The 27645-nt window shown below is 43.4% G+C and overlaps 1 protein-coding gene across 1 annotated transcript in view; it reads left to right on the top strand.

Annotated features, from left to right (window-relative positions):
- The window catches only part of TMEM52B (transmembrane protein 52B), a 29744-nt gene extending 12345 nt beyond the window's left edge, over positions 1–17399 (top strand). Inside the window, exons 3-6 of the mRNA XM_077455388.1 lie at positions 5381–5424; positions 9950–9988; positions 12267–12436; positions 16902–17399. Of these exons, the coding sequence (XP_077311514.1) occupies positions 5381–5424; positions 9950–9988; positions 12267–12436; positions 16902–17101 (453 nt within the window). The 3' untranslated portion in view covers positions 17102–17399. The remainder of the gene's footprint in view (positions 1–5380; positions 5425–9949; positions 9989–12266; positions 12437–16901) is intronic.
- The last annotated feature ends 10246 nt before the right edge of the window (positions 17400–27645 follow it).

Genomic DNA, 27645 nt, shown 5'->3' on the forward strand with positions numbered 1-27645 from the left:
GGTTTGATGTTCCGAAACACTTAAGTGTGACAAACATGCAAAGGAACAGGAAATGAGGAAGGGGGGCAAACACTTTTTCACACCACTGTAAGCAGAGGCTTTGCCTGCATTAAAAAATCAAGGTAAAAATGCCCTTCGGGTCTGGTATGGATTTTGAGGCAAAAAAAAAATGGCATGGGGTTCCTCCTGAAATCTATACCAGGCCCAGATTTGAGCATGCAGCCCGACAGGTCAGCAAAGGGGGGGAGATGAGCGAGCATCCCCCCCCCCATCTGAATCATATAAGACCCCTTGTGACGTCAATGACCCAGCATGCCCTGGTCGTGACGTCACAAAGCGTGGGGTCCTCTGGTGATGTCAACGGGTGACTTTTTTTTAGCGGACTTTTCAAAAACTGCCTCCTGTGTTTATTTACACTATACTTTTTTTTTACGTCAATGAGTAGGAGTACCCCCTCACATAGGGGGGCCGGGATCTGACCCCCCCCCCCCCCGCTCTCCAGGGCCATTTTTAATATTGATTGGACCCTGGGCAAAAAATTTCTTTCCCCCCCCATTCAATTTCACTCTCCACCTGCTCGGAGACGTACAATAAATAGCAGCTAGACTTAAAATCAGTTTACTGTATCAGATCAGGAAGCAATTGCAATTGGTTGCCAGCGGTTACAGCATATCATTACTGCTTACTGCATGGTTGCTAGAGGATACAGCACACTGATTAGTTGCTAGAGGTTACAGCAAATGATTTCTGCTTGTTAAGTGGTTGCTAGAGATTACTGTACAGTAATACTGTTCACTGATTGGTTGATGGAGGTTACAGCACATCATCTCACCTGTTCCACATCTATCCATTCCATGCATGTGCTTCCACTGTGGAGACACTTATAAATTTGTAGTGTTAGGACTGCAAGCAACACAGGGTGTCCCGTGACGAGGCCTTGCAGCTTTCACATGCGTTTGCAAATGTGTGCTAACTAAACCCCTGCTTTTAACAGACGGTTAGACAGCTTAATTTGGTTGGTCAGCAGACTGGTTGGTGAGTTGAGCTATGGAATTGTCTTTGTCTTACAGATTACTGTACAGTAATACTGTTCACTGATTGGTTGCTAGAGGTTACAGCACATCATCTCCTCACTGCAGGGGAGCATGATATATATACGAATGCCACCTTTATTTACATATCAATGCCACTGGACGCAGCTATTTACTTAGTAATGCCGCTGCTATTTACATATGAATGCCGGTAATTTACATGTAAACACAGGGTCTGCAGGTGAGTTATCTGTACACAACAATATGGCAGATCTGGGCAGCATTAGTACCAGCACTTCACACTGAGATATCAGGACACAGCACGGTACTAAAACTTCAAATGACAAGGGAATTTAAACTGGGATAGTTGGCAAGTATGAGGCAACTGCTTTGGGTCCCACAACAATGACAGGGCCCAGGGCAGCTGCCCCTTTTGCCCTGCCTTAAAGATGGCCCTGTCGCTCTCTCTCCTTCCTTCTTTCCTCTTGTGTTTCTAACCCAGCTAGCAGGAACAGGAAGTATCTGTCTATAACCATCAACTCTGTTGAAATTAACAAACAACTATTTACAAATACAGAAAATAGAGGGCAGCAGATTCCTATATTAAATGACATAAAATAACATACAAAATGTAGGCTTATATGAACACTACATTGTACTCTAGTCTGTTAAAGCGGGAGTCCGCCGGGAGTCCACCGTTTTTTTTTTTAAAAGCCAGCAGCTACAAATACTGCAGCTGCTGACTTTTAAAATAGTGACACTTACCCGCCCAGCGCGCCCGCGATGTCGTCACCCGAAGCCGATCTCTCGATCGTCTCTCAGGTGCTGCCGCCGCCATCTTGGGTATGGGAATCAGGAAGTGGAGCCTTTCGGCTTAATTTCCCGGTTCCCTACTGCGCATGCGCGAGTCGCTCTGCGCAATAAGGATGGTCCCCGCAGTCTCTGGGATCTGTGTGTTTCCCAGCAGGCAGCGGGAGACTTTCGGAAAGGGGCGTAGATTCTGCGGAAAGGGGCGTACCTTCTGCAGAATCTACGCCGGAAGTGGGTGCAGATACCTGTACTGTACAGGTACCTGAACCCCCCTCCCCGCTTAAAGGTGCCAATTGTGGCGCCGGAGGGGGGGAGGGTTCCAATGAGCGGAAGGTCCACTTTAGGGTGGAGCTCCGCTTTAAATATAATTTGCTGTGTTTCTATTTGTTGTGTATTGTTACTCTACCAGTTATTGTGTATATTCAAAGATTGTGGTATACGTTTATGAAGCAGTGGAAAATATCCACTGCTCAGTGCTCTGGCATTCACAGAGGAGATCGTTCTCCTCTCAGTGCCTGTATATGAAGCTTTGTAGATCGATTCTCCTTTTGTTAAGTGAAGCGATTTAAAAACACTTCAAACAGTGGAGAACGCCTCTCGGTTCTGGCATCTCATAAAACATAGCGAGATTACAGTACCAAAAGTTCACCGAAACACAGAGATGTCCATTTGTTAAGCAGCGGTAAATTATCACTGCTCAGTACATAGACATTAGAACAAAGGGGTGAAACGCTCCAGGGCGGTGTACTGAAGAAAACGCCCTCCTCAAAGTGGAAGCCAGGTGCAGGCTCGGCACAAGCAATATTAAAGAAATGGATTCTGGACAGCCACACTCCGATAAAAGTCTTTATTGTAATGAATAGTCAACGTTCATGTGACAACAGAAGCAGGACAAATAGCTGATGCGTTTCACAACATCATTGTTGCTTAGTCATAGCTAACATGGACATTCCCAGAGGAGACCGCCCACCTTAGTTAATAAAATAATTAGTCCCCCTACATCCCTACATCATAATATATATATATATATATATATATACCGTATTTGCCGGCGTATAAGACGACTGGGCGTATAAGACGACCCCCTATTTTTCAAGTGAAAACATAGGTTTTGGGCAATACTCGCGGTATAAGACTACCCCCCTTCTAAGGCAACACCATTTAAAAAAAACATTAGAACGATTAAAAAATACAAAGCAAGAATGCCAACTACTCATCCGCCATGCTGTGATATGTCATAAAGTAAATCAAACAATAATAACACAAACAGAGATCTATTGAATGCCACAACTCTGGAAAGTAGAATTTTTCACTAACCAAACCTATACCACTTTTGGGTTACATTCTATGGGAATTGTCCACCAAAATGCATTTAATAACCCCCCTGTCATATGTCCCAGATTTCCCTGTCCCTCTTGGGTGCCTGAGACCTCAAAGGCAAATAGCAGGATGTATAGTAGTAGGAGATCAGTGAATGGATTTACCCAGGGAAGTATGGTGAGTGGTGTATTATTTTAATGAATACAACGCCTGCTTGGATTGGCAGAGGCTTTAGCATCATCAGCCCTTGCCTCTCTCTCTCTCTCTCTCTCAAAGCCAATCCGAGCAGGCTACTCTATGTAGCCTGCTCGGATTGGCAGTGGTTGTTACTCCAATCCAAGCAGGCTCTGTATTCATTAATAGAATACATCGCTCGCCGGGATTGGCTCAACGGCGTATACTGTTTGTTGCTGAAGCCACATACAGTATTAGCAGACATTTGGGGGCTGACATCCACCGGGCAGCATTGTATACCTGTATACCCGGCGTATAAGACGACCCCCAATTTTTGGGCATTTTTTTTAAGTGTAAAAGGTAGTCTTATACGCCAGCAAATACAGTATATATATATATATATATATATATATATATATATATATATATATATGACGGGGGACATGGTTACTGTCTTGGGGGTCTGTTCGATGAAGAAGGATGTCAGTAATCTTCCTTTTATTATTATACAGGATTTATATAGCCCCAAAAGTTGACGTAGCGCTTTACACCTTGAGGGTAGACAGTACAAATAAAATACACTTTAATACAGTAGGAATCAGAGGGCCCTGCTCCTTAGAGCTTACAATCTAAGAAGGAAGAGATACAAGAGATAATAACTGTGGGCGAAGTGCCGATTCCTTCTTCCCCCTCAGTCCCCCCGGGATTCTCTCTTCACTTCGTGATTCACCACCTCTTCTGGTGAATCCTGACACAGATCGCCGGTGAAGTGCTGAGATCGCACCTTCATAAACTGTTTCTGTGTTAGTCAATGACAGATTCTCTGTGTGTGGAGATGATCGGCGGAAAACATGTTCTTCCCCAAATATCTTCGGTTTCATAAACCATTAATGAGCTGAGATCAGTGGCGATCCCCTGGATCACTGCTGTTCACAGTTTCATAAATGGACACCACAGTAATTACTAGGGGTGCAACGGATCAAAAAACTGACGGATCGGATCGTTCCTCGGATCAGAGTCACGGATCGGATCATTTTTCGGATCAGCAAATAATTGAATTTGCAAAAACCTATGAAAATTCCACCACCATATAGTCTCCACTATAATATCCACATCATCTCCCCCACTGTAATATTGGCTGAGCATGATGGCTGGGTACGGCTGGCTATCGCCGAGTATGGCTGGGTATTGCAGGGTATGGCTGGGTATGGCAGGGTATTGGCAGAGTATTGGCAGAGTATTGCTGGGTATTGCATTGCAGAGTATTGGCAGGGTATTGCAGAGTATTGGTAGTGTATTGCAGAGTATTGCATTGCAGAGTATTGGCAGAGTACTGGCAGGGTATTGCATTGCAGAGTATTGGCAAAGTATTGCATTGCAGAGTATTGCATTGCAGAGTATTGGCAGAGTATTGTATTGCAGAGTATTGGCAAAGTATTGCATTGCAGAGTATTGGCAGAGTATTGCATTGCAGAGTATTGGCAGAGTATTGCATTGTAGAGTATTGACAGGGTATTGCATTGCAGGGTATTGGCAGGGTATTGAGGGATGGCTGTGACTGCACTTGTCACAGAGCAGCCCACAGCGCTGCTTCCATCTGATCTCTCCCCTCCACTGTACAGATCTGTACACAGAGGGGAGAGAGGAACCGGCATCATCATGACAATCTGTCATTGGACGGAGTGATCACATTGTAAACCCTGACAGGTGCACCAAAATGGCTGCCACTTCAGAACTAGGCCGAAGCCGTGGCCTTTCCTAAGGCCAAGACCGCAGAGCGCGGCTTGTGCCGATCCGAACGGGGTGACCCGTTGCACCCCTAGTAATTACCTGGGACTTGCTGCCAGATATCCAGTTTCCATGTATGGCCAACGTAAAGCTATCTTTTTAAAGTGCACCTGTGATCTACCCACAACAACATATTACATCTGGACTTAAATGAACATATACAGTAACATGTTACACATAAAGTATACTGTATATGCAGTATTTACTCTGTAGCATTAATGCTTGACAAGTAACTGTTAGTTATGATTGTTTTTCAGATTTGTAAGGGTTCGTGTGAGTCGGATTGTGAGAACTCAAAGCAGTAAGTAACCTCCAGTCATCTATATCAAACAACCCAATAATACATGTCTGTAAATACAAAATTACTTTTATTGTGCCTAAATGAAACAGAATAATGTAATACAAATAATAGGTGACATATTAAGAATTATCTGCTGTTATCATCTGCAGTAAAATAAAAGCAATAACTGACTAAAAGTGATTGTAAACAATCACCTTGTAAAACATCCCGTTCAGTTTAAAATGGAAATGAAAAGGCAAAACATTTGTGTAAAGATATAAAAAAATATTACTATAGTTTCCAACTTTTATAAATAGTCATATTCCCTTTGTTCTCAGCTGCATAAGAGCAGGGGGAGGAGAAGAAGCAGCACACTAAGCTTTCCAGCACAGCTAAATATATAGATATAAAAAAATATAAAGATATATTGCTATATAGATTAAAAAATATAAAGATATATTGATATATAGATTTAAAAAAAAAAGCATTATAAATATATATAGATATAAAAAAAACAATATAAATACCTTTTTTTCTAATTGTTATAAATGGTCCCATTCCCTTTGTTCTCAGCTGCATAAGAGCTTGGGGGAGGAGAAGAAGCAGCACACTGAGCTTTCCAACACAGCTAGAGAACCGACCATGGTGTGCTCTCCTGCTTAGTGTGCCAAGTTTGTAATAGGAAGCAGAGGGACCAACAGGAATACCAGGGATTTCACATAAAGGCAGCAATACAAAGAGAACAGGGTACTTTCTCATACAAGTACATGGTACATCAGGCATATATCAGGGATATGAAGTGTTGGGGTAACAAACGCTTTCATGTCCCGTACACACGGTCGGATTTTCCGATGGGAAATGTTGGATGGGAGCTCGTTGTCGGAAATTCTGTCCATGTGTATATGGGCAGCACAGTAGTGTTGGGTGGCACAGTGGTGTAGTGGGTAGCACTCTCACCTAGCAGTAGGAAGGGTCACTGGTTCAAATCCCAACCACAACACTACCTGCCTGGAGTTTGCATGTTCTCCCTGTGCCTGCGTGGGTTTGCCCCGGTACTCTGGTTTCCTCCCACACTCCAAAGACATACTGGTAGGTTAATTGGATCCTGTCTAAATTGTCCCTAGTATGTATGAATGTGAGTTAGGGACCTTAGATTGTAAGCTCCTTGAGGGTAGGGACTGATGTGAATGTACAATGTATATGTAAAGCACTGTATAAATTGATGGTGTTATATAAGTAACTGAAATAATAATAATGTGTATGCTCCATCAAACATTTGCCGTCGGACTTTCCACCAACAAATGTTTGCTAGCAGGTTCTCAAATTTTCTGCCAACAAAACATTGTTGTCGGAAAGGCAGATCGTGTGTACACAAGTCAGTCGCACAAAAGTCCACTCATGCTTAGAAGCAGAAGCGTCTGGTCTTGTAAACTAGCTTTCGTAATGGAGAATTAACATTTGTGATGTAGCGCACAATTCTCTTCTTCTTTAATAGGATAATAATGAAGCTGCTTTGCTGGTGATACTAATGGAGTTATTAAAAAACGCAAAAAGAAAAGGGCGAATTAACACTCACCAAACTTCTACTAACACGAAATTAGCAGAAGGAGCCCAAAGGGTGGTGCTAAAGAGCTGAAAAACGACGTAGTGCTTCTAATACGTCACTACGTTCGTAACTGTTGGCCAACATTTGTGTGACCGTGTGTATGCAAGACAAGTTTGAGCCAACAACCTTCGAACAAAATTCTACAGTTTTGTTGTCGGAAAGTCCGATCGAGTGCACGGGCCATAAGATGAGCAAGTTGAATCACACAAACTCAATGTAGGCCATTTACATCTACGTACATATGTTTACATGTTTTTTGGTGCATGCTTTGAGGTAATGCCAATTGTGTTGCTGTACGCTGAGAGACAATTGTGTTTGTTTTCTCTGTGTATGTACAATGGGGTGTCATTGGAAATACGCGCATGTTGTTGTACCACACATCCATTCTTAAATAACATGCATCATTAATTGCATTGGTAAGTTGCACAGGCATAAGTGTGCGTAAGTTGCCCAGAGTGGTGGTATCCATGGGCGTCCGCAGGTAGGGGCAAGGGGGGTCAAAATTTAGCACAGTTGTGTCACTATTGGGGTGTGGGCAGCCCGCACCTGGGTGCCACCCGCCAGTGGGGTGAAACCATCAAGGTGCTGTCAAGCCCCCCATCAGTGTAGTGTAACTTTGGGCTCTTTTACCTGCTCAGTCCAGCAGAGAACTCAGCAGAGCTGTGACAGAAAAAAGGCAAGCTGCAGGCTATCAGAGGTTTCCCCCGCTCGCCAACCCCTTTCTCCTGTCAGGGAGAAGAGACGGCGGCTCTTACCAGGTTCCCCACTCAGCTTCCTGTCCGCTCTGTTCCCTCCCCATTGGCCATAACTGAGGGCCAGTCAAAGAAGACAAGGAGAGGAGAGCATCATGGGACATGTAGTCCCAAAGATTGGTGGCCCCATTTTTCACAGGGAGGCTACAGCTCGACCAAGAGAGAGATTGAGAGACTGCAGCCTGGAAAAAAGCTGAGGGAGAGAGTGCTACAGGACAAAGAATGAGGAGTGTGCTGGGCAGAAGCCAGAGAGAGAAAGAGCCACGTTACCCAGCACAACCAGAGAGAGCCACACTGCCCAGTGCCACTAGAGAGAAAAAGACCAAGCCACTACCAGGGTACAGACATGATACACTACTGACCAGAGTCGCCCCCGGGGAACCCAGAGTGAGTGATCATCGAAGGGACCACTGCTGTCGTTTTACGGGGTCTGGTAAGAGGGCCTGTTGGCCATTATCTATTACTTATCCTACGGACTGTACTACATCTGCAGTCTCTGACCATGATAATGTGATAATGACATTTCGAAAAGGGGCGGTGCATGGGTGACCCTACAATTATGCCCCCCCTGAAAAAAGTTATGCGGACGCCCATGGTGGTATCACTAACCAAAAGTGAAGCACAGGTGGGGATGAGCCACAGCTTGACTTTCTTGGCAAAAGTCAACATTTGCATAATAAAACTCCTTAGGTTTTGGGGCACCTGGCCATGCATCCTAGGGAATGTGCTGACCATATAGTTAACTATTATAAAGTCACATTAGCACTTAAAGAGTAACTCCACTTTTGCTGAGAAAAGAACATTGCCCTCTGGGTGATCTATGCAAGGATTTAAACAAACTTTGTTGCAGATTCCTACCTTTTGTTTTTTGTAAAGAAATCACTGTGTGTTTCTCTGTGCCCATGTGGGAAAGTATCTAATAGGAGTGGTTTCATAGTTATCAATCATCTGTGCACCTGTGGGGCATTGATGAGGAAAGTTGTTGGGCCTGCATCCCTTTAGACGTGTTCCAATTGAGAGTATTTCACCATAAATGACAATTTTGTACCAGGGGATGCCTGAAATCTGGCTTGTATCTTACTGCAGACCTCTGGGAAAATCGGTGAGCCAATCACACAAGCAGGAAATTATGTTTCTGGGGGGAGTTCTGTACACATTCTATGCACAGAACACCTCCGGGTAGCCATATTGCATTTCACTTTCAGAAAATGACAGCTGCAGATAGGCTGCAGAGCGGCTGCAGATTGAACAGAAAGGTAATAACATTCAATTACAAGATGACTTGTATCCAGTGGCAGCTAGTGCACAAATTTTTTTGGGGGGGTGCAAACAAACTGAAAAATATTGAACCCCCCCATCAATTGCAGCCTCACTGTGCCCATCAAATGCAGCCACTGTGCCCATCAAACACAGCCACTTGTGCCCATCAAGTGTAGCCACTGTGGCCCATCGTATGCAGCCACTGTGCCCCATCATATGTAGCCCGCAGCCACTTCTGCCCATCAAATGCAGCCACTGTGCCCCATCATATGTAGCCCGCAGCCACTTGTGCCCATCAAATGCAGCCACTGTGCTCATCATATGCAGCCACTGTTCCCATCAAATGCAGCCACTTGTGCCCATCAAATGCAGCCACTTGTGCCCATCACATGCAGCCACATGCCCATCAAATGCAGCCACTTCTGCCCAATATATGAAGCCACTGAGCCTCTGGCTCTAATCAGGTGCTTTAAAAAGTACCACCCCTTCCCACCTCTGCCATAAGAATCTATATGTCCGGCGTCTTGAAAGGGGCCAGGCGGCGCCCATGCGCCTACAGTGCACGGGCCGCCACTGTAATTGTATACGCTATATTATTTTTCATTATTTGCTATTTTTTCCCCCACGAAAGTGGAGTTACCCTTTAAGCAACTTTATTCTCACTTGTGACTTGCTGGCTGCAACACCAAACAAATGAAGTTTTAAAGACTACAGACCTTATGATATTGTATTCTAAGCAGGGTGTTATATACATTTTTATATTCTCTTGTATTTGCATTACGTCCCTTTGTATAGTTCACAATCAAACTGTTTATTAGAGAAAGAAGAGCTTGTGTGCTGTAGGTGATGTGACCTTGTTTCATTCTGTTCATCATGTGTCATGTCTCCTAAAGTAAATATAAACTAATTGTTCTGCTTTTTGCTGCAGCTGCTCTAAGACAGAATGGATAAATCAGTGGTACATATGGTAAGATCCTAAAATAACTGATAACGGTTTAAGGAATAATGTTATTAGTTCTGGCATTTTTGGTAGTGGCCTGTTAAAGGACATTTGTTGTTATTACATTCACATACATGTATTCTAGTTTAAGAGTATGAGAGAATAGGTCTATTTATAAAAAAAATGTTGCACAAATGTCATAAACATTAGTGCAAACTGTACAAAATGTCACTGTATGCTTTCAAATAGATTCATTCCTGGATCATCAGCTCCATCTAGTGGCCAAATGTTATATCATTTTTCTGAACTACCGCAATGAGAAAATATACTGCATTTAGCCACTAGATGGAGCTGATGATACAGCTGGAAACATACAGGCACAATTTGTTTAGCTTACACAAAATTTTCAGACATTCCTGCAATTAATATTTTATGAATATAACCCCTAAGAGTAAATGATTCCATATAAAAAAAATGTAGGAGTTGATTTCCTAATATAGTTTATTAAATATAACGATAATAGATAGATACTTAAGATAGCTGTATTTAATTCCGCTTAATTCAATGTTCCTGCAAAAGAACCTCATGCCACACATGGAGTGCATTGATTTCAATAAGTCAGCTGACTCATAGGTTGTGAAAAGAAGCAGTAAAATGCAACCACTGTAAATAATAAGCAGAGCCTGTGTATGTAATGAACAAGTATGGCTGCCCCTATACATATATAATTGTATAGCTATACGCAGAGACAATGTTTTACTTTACATTAACACAAACTGATGACATCAATTGCAACAAGCCGATCACATTTAGACCAGGATCACAATATTTTGCGTTACTCTGCAGCGCACTGCAAAGTGCTGTAGTTTGCGTTCTCAAAAACAGGTCAGGTGCGGTTTAGTCTGTTCTAGGTTGGTTTGTCAGTTTATTTAAAATGAATAGGCTGTTGTACGGCAACATATGTCACAGCCCAATATTAACGTGCGTTTGTTAGCGCATCACAAAAAATGTGAACCTGGCCTTATGCGTTTATCTAAAAAACACTAGAAAAAAAATGATATTTTTTCTTTAACGTCTTGCCGTCCATCCACAGTACATGGTGGCACAACCAGGCTAGGTGATATACTGATACTGGGGTATCATGTGATCGTTAAGATTGTAATCAAGCGAACGCTATGACCAATGTCAACAAAACAGTCATGAATGACTTCCATTCATGATTGTATTGTGATGCTGTGATTGACTCACAGCTATCACATGATACCTGGGCCAATAATAGCACTCTGTACCATGTGATTAGCTGTAGCCAATCACAGCATGTCAAAACTAAGCAAACTAAGCAAGCTGTCATGAATAAAGAGCCATTCATGACAGTAAACTATTGCTTATGACAGTTAAAAAAAATCCCTGAACCCCCCCCCCCCCAGGGTAGTACAGTGACACTGAACTACTCTGATGGAAGTATGTAAAAAAAAAATGTAAAAAGAGAAGAAAAAAATGTTTATTAAATTTAATAAAAAAATACATTTATATATATATATATATATATATATATATATATATATATATATATATATATATATATATATATATAGTTTTTTTTTTACATACTGTCTCCAGTCAACATCTCTGATCACTGCCACACTAGTCATGTCAGTACATAAAAAAAAAGAAATTGTGAAACATTTTTTATTTAATTTCTTAAAGAGGGAGTCCACCTAAAAAAAATAATTATTAAAAGCCAGCAGTTACAAATACTGCAGCTGCTGACTTTTACTAAATGGACCCTTACCTTTCCTGGAATCCAGCGATGTCGGATCGCTCGGCTCTCAGCTGCTGCCGGCGCCATTCTCGGTGAGGGAATCCGGAAGTGAAGCGTTGCAGCTTCACTTTCCGGTTCCCTACTGCGCGTATACGCGAGTCACGTAGCGCAATGAGAATGGCCCGCGCAGTCTCTGGGACCCGTGTGTGTCCCAGCAGACAGCGTGGAGGGACAGAAGGAGGCATAGACTCCCATGGGAGTCTATGCCCGGAAGTGGGTGCAAATACCTGTCTTAGGTATCTGCACCTCCCTCCCCCCTGAAAGGTGTCAAATGTGACACCGGAGGGGGGGGAGGGTTCCGAAAAGCGGAGGTTCAATTATTGTGTGAACCTCCGCTTAAATTTTCCAAAAAATTGTGAAAAAAATTACAACTTCAAAAAAACTTGCCATGCTTCTTTAGTCTTTTCAAAGCTAGTATTAGCTGAAGTACCATTTTAACCCATGAGGACTATCCCACCAACGCTCTTTTTTCTTGTGCCCCAGGCTTGTTGTCACTGCCGGAGTCCTGCTTCTCATGTTTGGAATCACGTGTGCCTGCCTGCGGTGCTGGTATCTTAGACAGCAGCGCCACCCTGAGAGGGGAGAAGAGCAACCCTATGAAGTCACAGTCATAGCCATTGACCACGACAGCACCATCCAGAGCACTATGACCTGTGAGTCATGTAGCGTATTATATGCTCCTTGTTCTACTATGAAGCAGTGCTATTATGTATGCAGCAGCAGGTACAGGGATGACAGGGCATTAGTGATTCATATGCTGACACTGTCTAATTTGCATTGCATGACTGTGAATATATATAATCACATTATGTGGATAAATAAATTAAACACCATTAAACAGATTCTGATAATTACATTCAAAATACCTACTGTGTGTAAATAATTCCTTGACATCAGCACAGTAATTAATTTATAGCTTGGGAGTGATGCTGAGGAATACAGATAACCTTGTTCTGGTGCCTACTGGTGTTCACAAGGTGGGCTCATACATACTGTACAAAGCATTGACTTCTTCAAAAGGTTTCCACACATTATCACTTCCATCACAAATCCACAAAGCAATGAGTTTGTCTTATTTACAGTTTACAGTGCATCCGAAAGTACACAGCTCTTCGCTTTTTCCATATTTTGTTACAGCCTTATTCCAAAATGAATTAAATTCATTATTTTCCTCAAAATTCTACAAACTATACCCCATAGTGATAATGTGAAAGAATTTTGTTTGAAATCTTTGCAAATTTATTAAAAATAAAAAAGAAAAGGTACATAAGTATTCAAAATTCTGTTTCCGCTGATTATCCTTGAGCTGTTTCTACAACTTGATTGAAGTCCACCTGTAAAAAAATCAGTTGATTGGATATGATTTGGAAAGGCACAAACCTGTCTATATAAGGTCCAGGACCGTTTTTAAGGCAGGGCAAAAGGGGCAGCTGCCCTGGGCCCTGTGATTGTTATGGGGCCCAAAGCAGCTGTCTCATACTTGCCAACTATCCTGGTTTAAATTCCCTCGTATCTTGAGGTTTTAGTCCTGTGCTGTGTCCCGATATCTCAGTGTGAAGTGCTGATACTAATGCTGCCCAGCCCTGCCCTATTGTTGTTTACAGATGACTCAGCTGCAGACCCTGTGTTTACATGTAAATTACTGGCACTCATATGCAAATAGCGGTGACATTCATATGTAAATAGGGGCGACTGGCAGCATTGATATGTATATCATGCCCCCTGAAGTCATATCCACAGTAATCTCTAGCAACCAATCAACAAGCAGAAATCATGTGCTGTAACCTCTAGCAACTAATCAGTGAGTAGTTATCTGTGCTATAACCTCTAGCAACCAGCCAGTGAGCAGTAATGATACACTGTAACCCTAGGCAACAAATTGCAATAGCCACCTGATCTGATTCAGTAAACTGATTTTGAGTCTAACTGCTATTTATTGTATGTCTCAGAGCAGGTGGAGAGCAAAACTGCATGATGGGGGGGGGGCAAGACATGTCCACTGACATCCGAGCACACTGCAGTGCGTCCTCACCCGATCTCCCATAGGGGAGAGTGGCGCTGTGACAGGTCCGTCCCTGCACAGTGTGCAGAGACAGACCTGTCATCTTCCTGCTCAGCGGAGATCGCTCTGGCAATCCCCGCTGAGCAAGCGGATATACACAGGGCAGATCAGCACTGAAAGAAAAAGAACCCTAACAGTGCATGTCAGAGCACAAACCAAGCCAAGAAGTCCAAGGAATTGTCTGTAGACCTCCAAGACAGGATTGTATCAATGCACAGATTTGGGGAAGCGTGCAGAAAAGTTTCTGCAGCATTGAAAGTCCCAATTAGCACAATGGCTTCCATCATCTGTAAATTGAAGATGTTTAGAACCACCAGGGCTCTTCCTAGAGCAGGATATCTGGCCAAGCTAAAATTGGGGGAGAAGGACTTTAGCCAGGGAGGTGACCAAAAATCCAATGGTCACTCTGACAGAGCTCTCTGTGGAGAGAAGAGAACCTTCCAAAAGAACAACCATCTCTGCAGCCCTCCACCAATCAGGCCTGCATGATAGAGTGGCCAGATGGAAGCCACTCCTCAGTAAAAGGCACATGACAGCCCACCTGGAGTTTGCCAAAAGGCACCTGAATGACTCTCAGACTATGAGAAACAAAATTCTCTGGTCTGATGAAACAAAGATGGAATTCTTTGACCTGAATGGCAAGTGTCATGTCTGGAGGAAAACAGACACCGCTCACCACCTGGCCAATACCATTCCTACAATGAAGCGTGGTGGTGGCAGGATCATGCTGTGGGGATGTTTTTCAGCAGCAGGAACTGGGAGATTAGTCAGGATTGAGGGAAAGATGAATGCAGCAATGTACAGAGACTTCCTTGATGAAAACCTGCTCCGGAGTGCTCTGGACCTCAGACTGGGGCAAAGGTTCATCTTACAATAGGACAAAGCACACAGCTAAGATAACATAGGAGTGTCTACGGTACAACTTTGTGAATGTCCTTGAGTGGCCCAGCCAGACTTCCTTTCCAAGAGGGCAAGATCCCTTAACAGGGGTCTCCTCCAGCAGGCTGGACTCAGGAACACTGCCCTAGAACCACATTCTTCCACCCCCCACTGCACAATATTTATGGTCCCTCCACTTCTGGGCAAACACCTCCCCAGGGATTGGCTGGAGTCCCAGCAATATGCAGGCTTTAGGCTCTGCCTTCCCTCCCACTAATTTCTGAAAATCTCCAAAAAACAAGGGGAAGTATCAGAGCTGCAGCCTTTAAATTCTTGAGCAGTCCCAATTAGTCCACCCCTGCTCCACTGGTTCCATGGAACCAAAAGCTAAATGTGGCCCAGCAGCCTACTCTATCTATGGGGGTGCTACATGAGCATGCATATCTCAAAGGATGACAGGGAATAAAATGATTAATGGAGAAATTCAATAGCTTTGAGAGATGGGCAATAAGAGTAAGGATAAGGAAGAGATGGAAATGATGATGATGATGACTGAAGCTGATCAGGCACAGTGTTGCCAACCTACTAGACTGAAATTTAATGACACAACACCCAAAATTTACTGGCACAGCCTAGTTTTTACTGAAATTTTCCAAAAATTACAAAATTACAGTTGTGCAAAGTGCAAATTTCAGTATTTAGGCTACAAATAATTACAATATGCAATTAGCAATGTGATTTAAGGTAGATATTAAAGTAAAAAACTGATTTCTTATTTTATTTTCAATATAGTAAGTGGTTCAGGGACATGACTGTGCAGCAGCACAGATCACTGATACATCCCATCCTGAGTCATAGTGACAGTCTCTCTCCATGCAAGGTGGTTACCCTCATTACCCTCCAGTCCAAATAGTGCTGAAAGTCCCAGTCCTGGCTTGCCTTGCTCTCATCCCGTAGACGCGCACACGAGGCTCTAGCCTCTTTGCTCGGCTCACTTGCACCATGACATCACACGACATGCTTAGGCACTGTCTTCGCCAGACTTGTCCCCCGCCGGTACCACCCTAACACACTGTAGCAGGCACTTGGATGGTTCTGGCTGGCTCCGGACCGGAGCTGCACATGCCCAGTTCCAACCCAAGCGTCACAGCTATATTTTTTACTGCCAACCTTTTCCTCTTACTGGCATTTACTGGCAGGAGAAAAGTGACAGTTTTTTACTGTTGCCATTTGGCAACAGTGAACAGGCAGGAAAAAGTGGGCTCAAGAAAGCTGCTGCAGCATTAAAGAGGTATATTTTGGAGATGCAAGTTTGCAGGAAATTTTAAAGAGTAATCAGCTTCAACACAGGAGAGGAACACTTGCTACAAATGTGGGAATAAAAGGTAAGGCTAGCAGACAGCTTTAAGGCAAGGTGGTCATTTTGTGCTGGCAGCCGCCCAACCTGAATGCTAATCACAATCTAGTCAGTACCCTTCCCATTTGGTTTTAGAGTCCTAGATCACTAATGCCACATACACATGATCGAATTGTCGGACCACAGTACACCGGACAATTCGATCGTGTGTGGGCTCCAGTGTATTTATTCTTTGTCAAGTCCGGCGGACTTAGAAAGTAGTTTTGACTCAAAATTTGTTCGCCGGACTTGGCTTTCAGCGGACAATCCCTTCGTCGGTGTGCTAGTCCGGCGGACTAAGAATGACGCATGCTCTGAAGCAAGTACGAGAAGGAAGCTATTGGCTACTGGCTATTGAACTTCCTTTTTCTAGTCCTGTCGCACATGCTGTACGTCATCGCGTTAGAAACTTTTGGAGCATCCGTGTGTGGCCAAGTGCGTTCATTATAAAGTCCGGCGGATTGTTTTTCCCGGATTGTTTGCCGGATTGTTTGCCGGACCAATTCAGCCGGACAATTCGATCGTGTGTACGTGGCATTAGACACACTGTCAGCAAGCAAAGGATAAAAGGTGAGGCAATATACAATATAATATTACTACTTAGAAATCATTGGCTAACCTCCTCATTGACTCCTTCTAACAATCTTTAAGCTTATGCAGGTTTTGGCAGGAATCTTCATATGAAATGCACAATTAAAACTACCATAAAATCCCATCAATAGTACATCGATAATGTGCCAAGATGTCCTCTCTTAAACTCTGTATCTCTTTTTGCTTACAGCTTTGCAGTCAGTATTTGGCCCGGCCGCCCGCAGGATATTTGCTGTGTCACACTCCCATGGTCCTCCGCCTCAGCTGACGAATGTGGGACCTGAAACCCCACCGTGTTATGATGAGGCCTTGCGGATGAGTCGCTTTACTGTCGCCCGCAGTACTCATAAGCCTTGCAGTCTTGCTCCTGTCCCAGAAGAAAGAAATTAGATACCCATACCATAAAGGGCATATTGATATAACAAAGCCATAGCTTTATTTCCAGCAAAGATGAGAGCAGGGCTGCATTAGCAATCAGCTCTGTACTAGAAAGTACCGAAAATATCATTGAGGCTGTGGGAACTCTCCTAGGTTGCTCAGCCACAAATCCTGTTCTTCACCCACAACTTTTCAAATGTTTTGAAGCTTTTAGAACTACTAAAATAATTGTTTTTTTCTTGAATGTAATAATTTCTAGCTTGACCTGTAGAATGAGTTTTTAAATAAAAAAAAACATTTAAAAAAATCACTACAAGGGTTAATATATCTAAAGCAATGATTCTCAATCAGGGTTCCGTGAAACTGTAGGGTTCCTCCAGAGGTTGTAGGGGTTCCTTCAGCATTGGGCCATTTCTGCCTCTCGGGATAAGTTCCCACCGACAGCATTGATTTTTTTAGCTATCTGTAAGGAGGTAATTCTTCCCAATGACCACAAGTGTAAGGACCATTCTTCCCACTGACCATCACACTAATGTATCATGAGTTTAGTTGTAGATTTCAAATTTTTAGCAGGGGTTCCCCGAGACTGGAGAAGTATTTTAAGGGTTCCTCTGTGTTGATAAGGTTGAGAAAGGCTGATCTAAAGGGAGCTTTGATAGGGATCATCAAGACTGGCCAACTATGCCCATCCTTTCTGTTCAGCTACTCCATTCATAGACACCAGTACTAAAACTTCTATGAATGAAATGTGATCTATGAATAGAGGGAGTGGACCTTTTAATCATCTGCCCAACCTTCATTCATAGAAATGTATAATTCAACTTTTATTCATTTATGTAAAACCTTTTAAAAAAGGAAAAAACATGTTGTTGTAACTTGCTTAAATAGTGTTAGCTGGAGTTCAGCTTCAATTTGTTAGTTAAAGCGGGAGTCCGCCGTTTATTTAATTTTTTTTATAAAAGCCAGCAACTACAAATACTGCAGCTGCTGACTTTTAAACTAATGACACTTACCCACCCAGCGCACCCGCGATGTTGGCACCCGAAGCCGATCTCTCGATCGTCTCTTGGGTGCTGCCGCCGCCATCTTGGGTATGGGAATCAGGAAGTGGAGCCTTGCGGCTTCATTTCCCGGTTCCCTACTGCGCATGCGCGAGTCGCGCTACGCAATAAGGATGGTCCCCGCTGTCTCTGGGATCCTTGTGTTTCCCAGCAGGCAGCGGGGGACCTTCGGAAAGGGGCGTAGATTCTGCGGAAAGGGGCGTAGCTTCTGCAGAATCTATGCCGGAAGTGGGTGCAGATACCTGTACTGTACAGGTACCTGCACCCTCCTCCCCCCGAAAGGTGCCAATTGTGGCGCCGGAGGGGGGGAGGGTTCCAATGAGCGGAAGCTCCACTTTAGGGTGGACCTCCGCTTTAAGTCAATTTAAACTTGCTAGTCTGAAGCTCGGTATACATGCATTGAACTTAACTGGCCAAATTTCAATCTGTGTGTAGCCCTGTATGTTTAACAGAACCAGATCCGGATCATTAGACCAGCTTCTGTGGAGTGGTCATGCTGGAAACCATTATTTGAGATCCCTGCATTCACATTGCTTGTGTGGATGCAGGAATCCTTGAGATTTTTTTTTTTGTTCAGCCTGTGTATGCTAAACTTATCGCTGCCCTCCCTCAAGCCTGCCAATGCTCTTCTTTTTGAGTCCTGCCCCCCCCCCCCCAATAGAAATCCTCTTGCTATTGGAGCACTCCAGCAGGCTCGCTCCCGAGATGCTCTCTGTGTGTCCATTCACACACAGAGCATGGCTTAGCCCCACCCCAACTCTCACCTCATTGGCTCACTGGCTATGATTGACAAGAGATGGGAGACAGGTTTGACAGAAGAGCTCTTGTGCACATCGCTGGATTGAGATGGGGCCTAGGTAAGTATAAGAGGGGGAGAGGGGAGCTGCACCCAGAAGGTCTTTTACTTTAATGAATAGAATGCCTTATTTATAAAAACCTTGAGCCTTTAGAACCTCTTTAAAACATCACTACAGGGTCGCTCACCCCCCCCCCCCCGTAAAACACTTAAAAAAATAAATAGAAATTGCTGGTTACATTTTTAAGTTATGATTTGTTAATGTGAGCATGTAGAAAGTAGGTGTTATCCTAATTTTGCTGCAAATGCACCTCAGTGATGATTTGGGGATCAATGTCATCTGCTGGTGTTGGTACACTGTGTTTTATTAAGTCCAAAGTCAGCACAGCCCTCTACCAGCTTTGAGATGCTGATTTAATTTTCCAGCAGGACTTGGCACCTGCCCACACTGCCAAAAGTACCAATACCTGGTTTAATGATCATGGTATCACTGTGCTTGTTTAGGTCAGCAAACTTGCCTGACCTAAACCCCCATAGAGAACCTATGGGGTATTGTCAAGAGGAAGATGAGAGACACCAGACCCAACTATGCAGACGAGCCACTCCGCATTGATGCAGTTATTCATGCAAAAGGATCCCCAACCAAGTATTGAGTGCATACTATACTGTACATGGACATACTTTTTAGTAAGCCAACATTTCTGTATTATAAATCGTATTTTTTATTGGTCGTATGTAACATTCTAATTTTCTGAAATACTGAATTTTGGGTTTTTACTAGCTGTAAGCCATAAAGATCAAAATTTCAAAGAAAAACAATGCTTGAAATATCACTCTGTGTGCAACACATCTATATAAAATATATGAGTTTCACTTTTTGAATTAAATTACTGAAATACATTTTTGATGATATTCTAATTTTATGAGATGCACCTGTATGATAATATAATATATATATATATATATATATATATATATATATATATAAAATATCTCACAAAAGTGAGTACACCCCTCACGTTTTTGTACATATTCTATTATGTCTTTTCTTGTGACAACACTGAAGAAATGACACTTTGCTACAATGTAAAGTAGTGAGTGCACAGCTTGTATAACAGTGTGAATTTGCTGTCACCTCAAAATAACTCAACACACAGCCATTAAACCGCTGGCAACAAAAGTGAGTACACCCCTAAGTGAAAATGTCCAAGTTGGGCCCAATTTTCCCTCCCTGGTGTCACGTGACTCGTTAGGGTTAGAAGGTCTTAGGTGTGAATGGGCAGCAGGTGTGTTAAATTTGGTGTTATCGCTCTCACTCTCTCATACTGGTCACTGGAAGTTCCACATGGCACCTCATGGCAAAGAACTCTCTGAGGATCTGAAAAAAAGAATTGTTGCTCTACATAAAGATGGCCTAGGCTATAAGAAGATTGCCAAGATCCTGAAACTGAGCTGCAGCACGGTGGCCAAAACCATACAGCGGTTTAAAAGGGACAGGTTCTACTCAGAACAGGCCTTGCCATGGTCGACCAAATAAGTTGAGTGCACATGCTCAGCGTCATATCCAGAGGTTGTCTTTGGGAAATAGACATATGAGTTCTGCCAGCATTGCTGCAGAGGTTGAAGGGGTGGGGGATCAGCCTGTCAGTGCTCAGACCATACGCCACACACTGCATTAAATTGGTCTGCATGGCTGTCATCCCAGAAGGATGCCTCTTCTAAAGATGATGCACAAGAAAGCCTGCAAACAGTTTGCTGAAGACAAGTAGACTAAGGACATGGATCACTGGAACCATGTCCTGTGGTCCGATGAGACCTAGATAAATTGATTTGGTTCAGATGGTGTCAAGCATGTTTGGCGGTAACCAGGAGTACAAAGACAAGTGTATCTTGCCTAAAGTCAAGCATGGTGGTGGGAGTGTCATAGTCTGTGGCTGCATGAGTGCTGCCGCCACTGGGGAGCTACAGTTCAATGAGGGAACCATGAACGCCAACATGTACTGTGACATACTGAAGCAGAGCATGATCCCCTCCCTTCAGAGACTGGACTGCAGGGCAGTATTCCAACATGATAATGACCTCAAACACACCTCCAAGATGACCACTGCCTTGCTAAAGAAGCTGAGGGTAAAGTTGATCGACTGGGCAGGCATGTCTCCAGATGTAAACCCTATTGAGCATCTGTGGGGCATCCTCAAACGGGGGATGGAAGAGTGCAAGGTCTCTAACATCCACCAGTCTGCCGGAATCATTCCGTCAGACTTTTGATGTTGAAAAGTCCGGTCGTGTGTACGGGGCATTAAAGGTTATGCTCCTAATCTCAGTCTGTTACCTGTATAAAAGACACCTGTCCACAGAAGCTATTAACCAATCAGATTACAATCTCTCCACCATGGCCAAGACCAACGAGTTGTCCAAGGATGTCAGGGACAAGATTGTCGACCTACACAAGGCTGGCAGGGGCTACAAGACCATCGGCAAGCAGCTTGGTGAGAGGGTGACAACAGTTGGTGTGATTATTTGCAAATGGAAGAATATTTACCAAGAAAACAATTGGTAACACACTACGCTATAAAGGGCTGAAATTCTGCAGCGCCCACAAGGTCCCCCTGCTCAAGAAAAACACATGTACAGGCCCATCTGAAGTTTGCTAATGAACATCTGAATGATTCAGAGGAGAACTGGGTGAAAGCGTTGTGATCAGATGAGACCAAAATCAAGCTCTTTGGCATCAACTCAACTTGCCGTGTTTGAAGGAGGAGGAATGCTGCCTATGACCCCAAGAACACCATCCCCACCGTCAAACATGGAGGTGGAAACATTAAGCTTTGGGGTGTTTTTCTGCTAAGGGGACAGGACAACTTCACTGCATCAAAGGGACAATTGACAGGGCCATGTACCATGTACCGGCAAATCTTGGATGAGAACCTCCTTCCCTCAGCTAGGGTATTGAAAATGGGTCATGGATGGGTATTCCAGCATGACAATGACCCAAAACATACCACCAAGGCAACAAAGGAGTTCCTCTGCCCCCCCCCCACAGTGCCCACAGCTTATAAATCTTTTTACATTAAAATATTGCCACTATATACCTTTTTTACTGATCTGTATACCACGATCACATGATAAACTGAACAGTTTGTCCAGTGCTGAGCCTCCAGGTAGGAGGAGATTTCCATTATAGCCTGTATACACGCCTACATGTGTGATGTCAAAATCATGTGACCTGAACAGTTCAACTGAAACAGGAAATGTTCTCTCCAGCAATAGAGCCTAAACTGAGCATGTGCAGGATGGCTACCCTCACTGTATTATATGGCCTTGCCAAGATAGACAGTGCAGGAGGGAAGGATCAGTCCATATAGTGTAAAAGAGACTTTTTACACAATGCAGAGAAATAGCCCCTTAATTTCCACAGTGAGTATAACAAGCATGTTATTCTGCATACACAGACAGATTTTCCTGTTGTGGGTTTAGTAACACTTTAAGGTCCTGGAGTGGCCTAGCCAGTATCCAGACCTTAATCCCATAGAAATATGTGGAGGGAGCTGAAGGTTCGAGTTACCAAACGTCAGCCTCGAAACCTTAATAACTTGGGGAGGATCTGCAAAGAGGAGTGGGACAAAATCCCTCCTGAGATGTGTGCAAACCTGGGGGCCAATTACAAGAAACGTCTGACCTCTGATTGCCAACGAGGGTTTCTCCACCAAGTACTAAGCCATGATTTGCGAAGGGGTAAATGACTTATTTCACACATTAAAATGCAAATCAATTTATAACTTGTTTGAAATGTTTTTTTCTCAATAGTTTTGTTGTTATTCTGTCTTTCGCAGTTATAATAAACCAACCATTATAATTATAGACTGATCATTTCTGTGTCAGTGGGCAAATGTACAAAATCAGCAGGGGATCAAATACTTTTTTTCCCTTACTGTAGTTGTTCTGTGCATCTGCATGTAAGCAGTACTATTCATGCCATTTGGGACACATCTGCTGCCCCCAATTTTACATCCATGTGGGTGTGTGCTGACATACAAGGCCCTCACACAGTCTCTGCTGAACTGGCAGAATTTCGATCCATGTATGGCCAGATTAAAGCTAATGAGACCGTTTCAAATCTGGTTTATACAGGCCGAAGGTTTTTACCTTAATGCCGCGTACACCAGGGGCGGATCCAGGGGGGGGCAACAGGTCAATTGCCCCCCCCGAAATAGTAGCAGTGACATGTCGTTGTCACATTCTCCCTTGCGCTGCCTCCGCTGCCCGAGTCTCTCTCACATAACCCGATCAGCGGCGCAGAGAGAGAGAGACTCTACTTTACGCCCAGCACTGACCAGGATGAGGAACAGCGGTGGGTGGAGCCTCTCTCCTGCACTCGTTGCTAACGCCTGGGCCGCCTGGCGTCTAGCAACGAGTGACGTCAGTCTGAGTGAGTCACGTGGGAGGGAGTCTCACTCTCAGACTGAGCCAACTTGACGGAGGAGGAGCTGCTGGAGAACAGGTCAGGCAGCTGGGGAGAGGATAGTCAACGCTCTGATTCCCCAGAAAAAGGCTGATGTGCTAGTGTGCTGCCAGTGGTGAACATCGCATGTGCAGTTCCACAATTGGCTGAGTACAACCCCATCAGGTGGCAGCTTTATAATCCATGTCTGGCCCCCATGCGGACATACTACCAGCTGTCGCTGCCACAGGATCCACAGAGCAGCGGCGCTGATACTGACAGGCTAGGTGAAGGGATATAACCTTCAGCTGCAGGGGGATTTCCTCCCCCTCCCTTTCCTCTTCACACAGACACTGCTTTTCGTCTGCTCTCTTCCTTTGCTCATTGGCCCTGGCCAGAGCCAATGAGAGGGAGGTGTCCAAGCAGGAGAGGATCATGGAATATGTAGTCCCAAGTACCAGTGGAAAAATGGTGCTTGCCTAAGAATTGATTGTAGCCCGCAGCATGCACAGGGGGAGGGGAGAGAACACCAGGAGGCTGCAAAGGACATTGAGGGCGATGAGAAGGGATCATGAGGCGGTGAGTACAAGTTGGAGGGAGCCTGAGAGGGAAGAATTATTTCCCCTTTCCCTGCTGGTAAGACACTGCAGCTGAGCAAGGTGATGACCCTTTTCTGGAAGCAGCAACATGGTCAGCCACAGGTTACTAGTCACAGACCCCCTGATCTGCTGTGTGGGGCAGCAATACAAATGTAGCAGCCCATGTATTGTGGGAACCGCCCCCCAAATCCCTGCTGCCGCCATCCATCCATGCACATTATGAATGTCATGTGACAAATCGCAAAATACATGTGTGCCATTATGTATGATTATTTCTTGTGATACTGCGCTGCGTTACTTTGACTGGCTGATAATTGCATGGTTGTGCAACGCTGTACCGAAAATAAAATGTATGTCCTTTTTTCCCCACAAATAGAGCTTTCTTATGGTGGCATTTGATAATCTCTGCGTTTTTAATTTTTTGCAATATAAACAGAAAAAGAGCAAGAATTTTGGCAGTGCCCCTCCCGAGACTTGACTCTGGATCCGCCTTTGGCGTACACACGACCAGACTTTTCGAGGGGCTAAGTCTGACAGACTTTCGACGGAGTTCTGACGGAGTTCTGACAGAGTTCTGACGGACTTTCCGAATGAACGGACTTGGCCACACACAATCACACCAAAGTCCGCTGGATTCGAATGTGATGACGTATGACTGGACTAGAATAAGGAAGTTCATAGCCAGTAGCCAATAACTGCCCTAGCGTCGGTTTTAGTCCATCAGACTAGCATACACACGAGCGGATTTCTCTGTAGGAACTGGGTCCGGCAGAGTTCTGTCGGAAAAATTTGAAACATGTTCCATTTCTAAAGTCTGTCAGACTTTTGCAAATCAAAAGTCCGCTGCAGCCCACACACGTTCGAATAGTCTGCCGGAATCATTCCGTCAGACTTTTGATGTTGAAAAGTCTGGTCGTGTGTACGCGGCATAACGCATTCTCTGCATTAAAAGGTAAAAAAACTTTCACTGTCGGCACATGGACAAGAAAAGGAGCCCAGAGTGCTGGCGGGGGATCCTAGAAGAGGAGGATTGTGGCTGCTCTGTGCAAAACCATGAGGATTAGACACTGGGCTTGACAAAGGGCAAAGTAACAAAACTTGAAAATCTTGCTAGTTTGTTGTCCTTTTGGAACTTTGAAAACGTGTTGTTGTTGATAGATGAATTAAGAAAAGGAATGATACAGCCACTTTGTATTGCCATGTAGGGGAACTTTGGACAGGTTCCAGCTGACAGCACTGGTGTTTAAATAGCCGGTGTCTATTGTATATATACAGTATATACACTAACATGCCACTTTATTAAGTTCACCTATTCAATTGCTTGGTAACACAAATTGCTAACCAGCCAATCACATTGCAGGAACTCAATGCATCTAGTCGTGGTGAAGACAACTTGCTGAAGTTCAAACCGAGTATCAGAATGGGGAAAAAAGGGGGATTTATGTGAATTTAAACATGGCATGGTTGTTGGTGCCAGATGGGCTGATCTGAGTATTTCAAAAACTGCTGATCTACTGAGATTTTCACTCACAACCATCTCTAGGGTTTACAGAGAATGGTCCAAAAAAAGAGAAAATATCCAGTGAGAGGTAGCTGTATGGAAGAAAATTCCTTGTTGATTCCAGAGACAAGTGGAGAATGGGAAGACTGGTTTGAGATGATAAGAAAGACAACAGTAACGCAAATAACCACTCGTTACAACCAAGGTATGCAGAAATCAATATTTCAACGCACAACACATCGAAACTTGAAGCAGATTGGCTACAGCAGCAGAAGACTACATTGGGTGCCACTCCTGTCAACTAAGAACAGGAAACTGAGGCTACAATTCGCACAGATCACCAAAATTGGATAATAGCAGATTGGAAAAACATTGCTTGGTCTTATGATCAAAAGTTAACAATTGCATCTCTGTTTCCATCATGTAATCTCAACATCTGATCAACTGAAATATGATCAGATTCATGAACAAAATATCTCAGTGTTGCCAATTGATTGAAAACAATCAATAATATTTTGCCCTAGTAAATTTACTTAATTTAATCAAATCCAAACGAAATTAAGTCTAAATCGATTGAAAGGTACGTTTTGGCTATTTGATTGTCTGCGGGGTTGTTCATTTTGTTTGAATCTCACATCGACTAGAGGAAAAAAAAATGCAAGCATGTTTGGCATAACAGTGATAGTAAAATTAGCTGTGTAACATTCCCAGCTACCAGCAGATGGCGCACTACTGACATTTCACAGATTTCTGAGCCATTTAAATTCTCATCACTGTGGAGATAAATGTGAATCCCTCTAAATAAACCGATGAACATTAACATGGGAATTGTGAGTGAAGTACAAATGTGATCACATGCCAGAGATATCATTTCATTATCGCCTAGTGCTCCCTCTGGTGCTTTCCAGTTATCGCTGGCTGTCTGTGGGTCACATAAGGGAGATTAATTGTAAATATTTGGAATAATGAAGTTATAGTAACATTCAGTAGCTAAATGATTCAAAAAGAAGCAGCGCTATAGATTAGGTATAGTAGTAGGAAGATAAGGCGGAGTGAAATTTTCGAGGTAATTTAATAATAGGCTAACGTTGGGCTGATTTGCTAAGGTTGTGGAGCATTTTCACATACCGTTTTATCGGTGTATAACACGCACCCCAAGTTTAGGAGCAAATTTTAACCACTTGCTTACTGGGCACTTAAACACCATTCTGCCCAGACCAATTTTCAGCTTTCGGTGCTCTCACAATTTGAATGACAATTACTCAGTCATGCAACACTGTACCCAAATGAATTTTTTGTCCTTTTTTTCCCACAAATAGAGCTTTCTTTTGGTGGTATTTGATCACCTCTGGGGTTTTTATTTTTTGCGCTATAAATGAAAAAAGACCGAAAATTTTGAAAAAAAACGCATATTTCTTTGTTTCTGTGACAAAATTATGCAAATTATTAATTTTTCTTCATAAATTTTGGTCACAATTTATACTGCTACATATCTTTGGTAAAAATAACCCAAATTTGTGGATATTATTTGGTCTTTGTGAAAGTTAGAGCGTCTACAAGCTGTGGTGCGAATCGCACAAAATTGATCACATCTGATGTACTGGTGGCCTATCTCGCTTCTTGTGACCCGAACAAGTCAGAAAAGTATAAATACCCCCCAAATGACCCCTTTTTGGAAAGTAGACATTCCAAGGTATTTAGTAAGAGGCATGGTGAGCTTTTTGATGTTGTCATTTTTTTCCCACAATTCTTTGCAAAATGAAGATTTTTCATTTTTTTTATTTTTCTCCACAAAATTGTCATTGTAATAGGTTATTTCTCTCACGTGGCATGTGTATACCACAAATGACACCCCCCAAAAAATTCTGCTACTCCTCCTGAATATTACAATACCACATGTGTGGGACTTTTTCACAGCCTGGCCACATAGAGAGGCCCAACATGCAGGGAGCGCCATCACGTGTTCTAGAAGCATAAATTACACATCTAACTTGTTGACTATTTATTACACTTTTGAAATACCAGGACAATGACACGTGACACTGATGACAGATGGCACTAATACGTGGCACTGATGACACGTGGCACTGATGACAGATGGCACTAATATGTGGCACTGATGACAGATGACACTAATATGTGGCACTGATGACACGTG

This window comes from Lithobates pipiens, unplaced genomic scaffold, assembly GCF_037356315.1.
Source record: "Lithobates pipiens isolate NorthernLeopardFrog02 unplaced genomic scaffold, aLitPip1_a1.2 Scaffold_25, whole genome shotgun sequence".
NCBI classification, from domain to species: domain Eukaryota; kingdom Metazoa; phylum Chordata; class Amphibia; order Anura; family Ranidae; genus Lithobates; species Lithobates pipiens.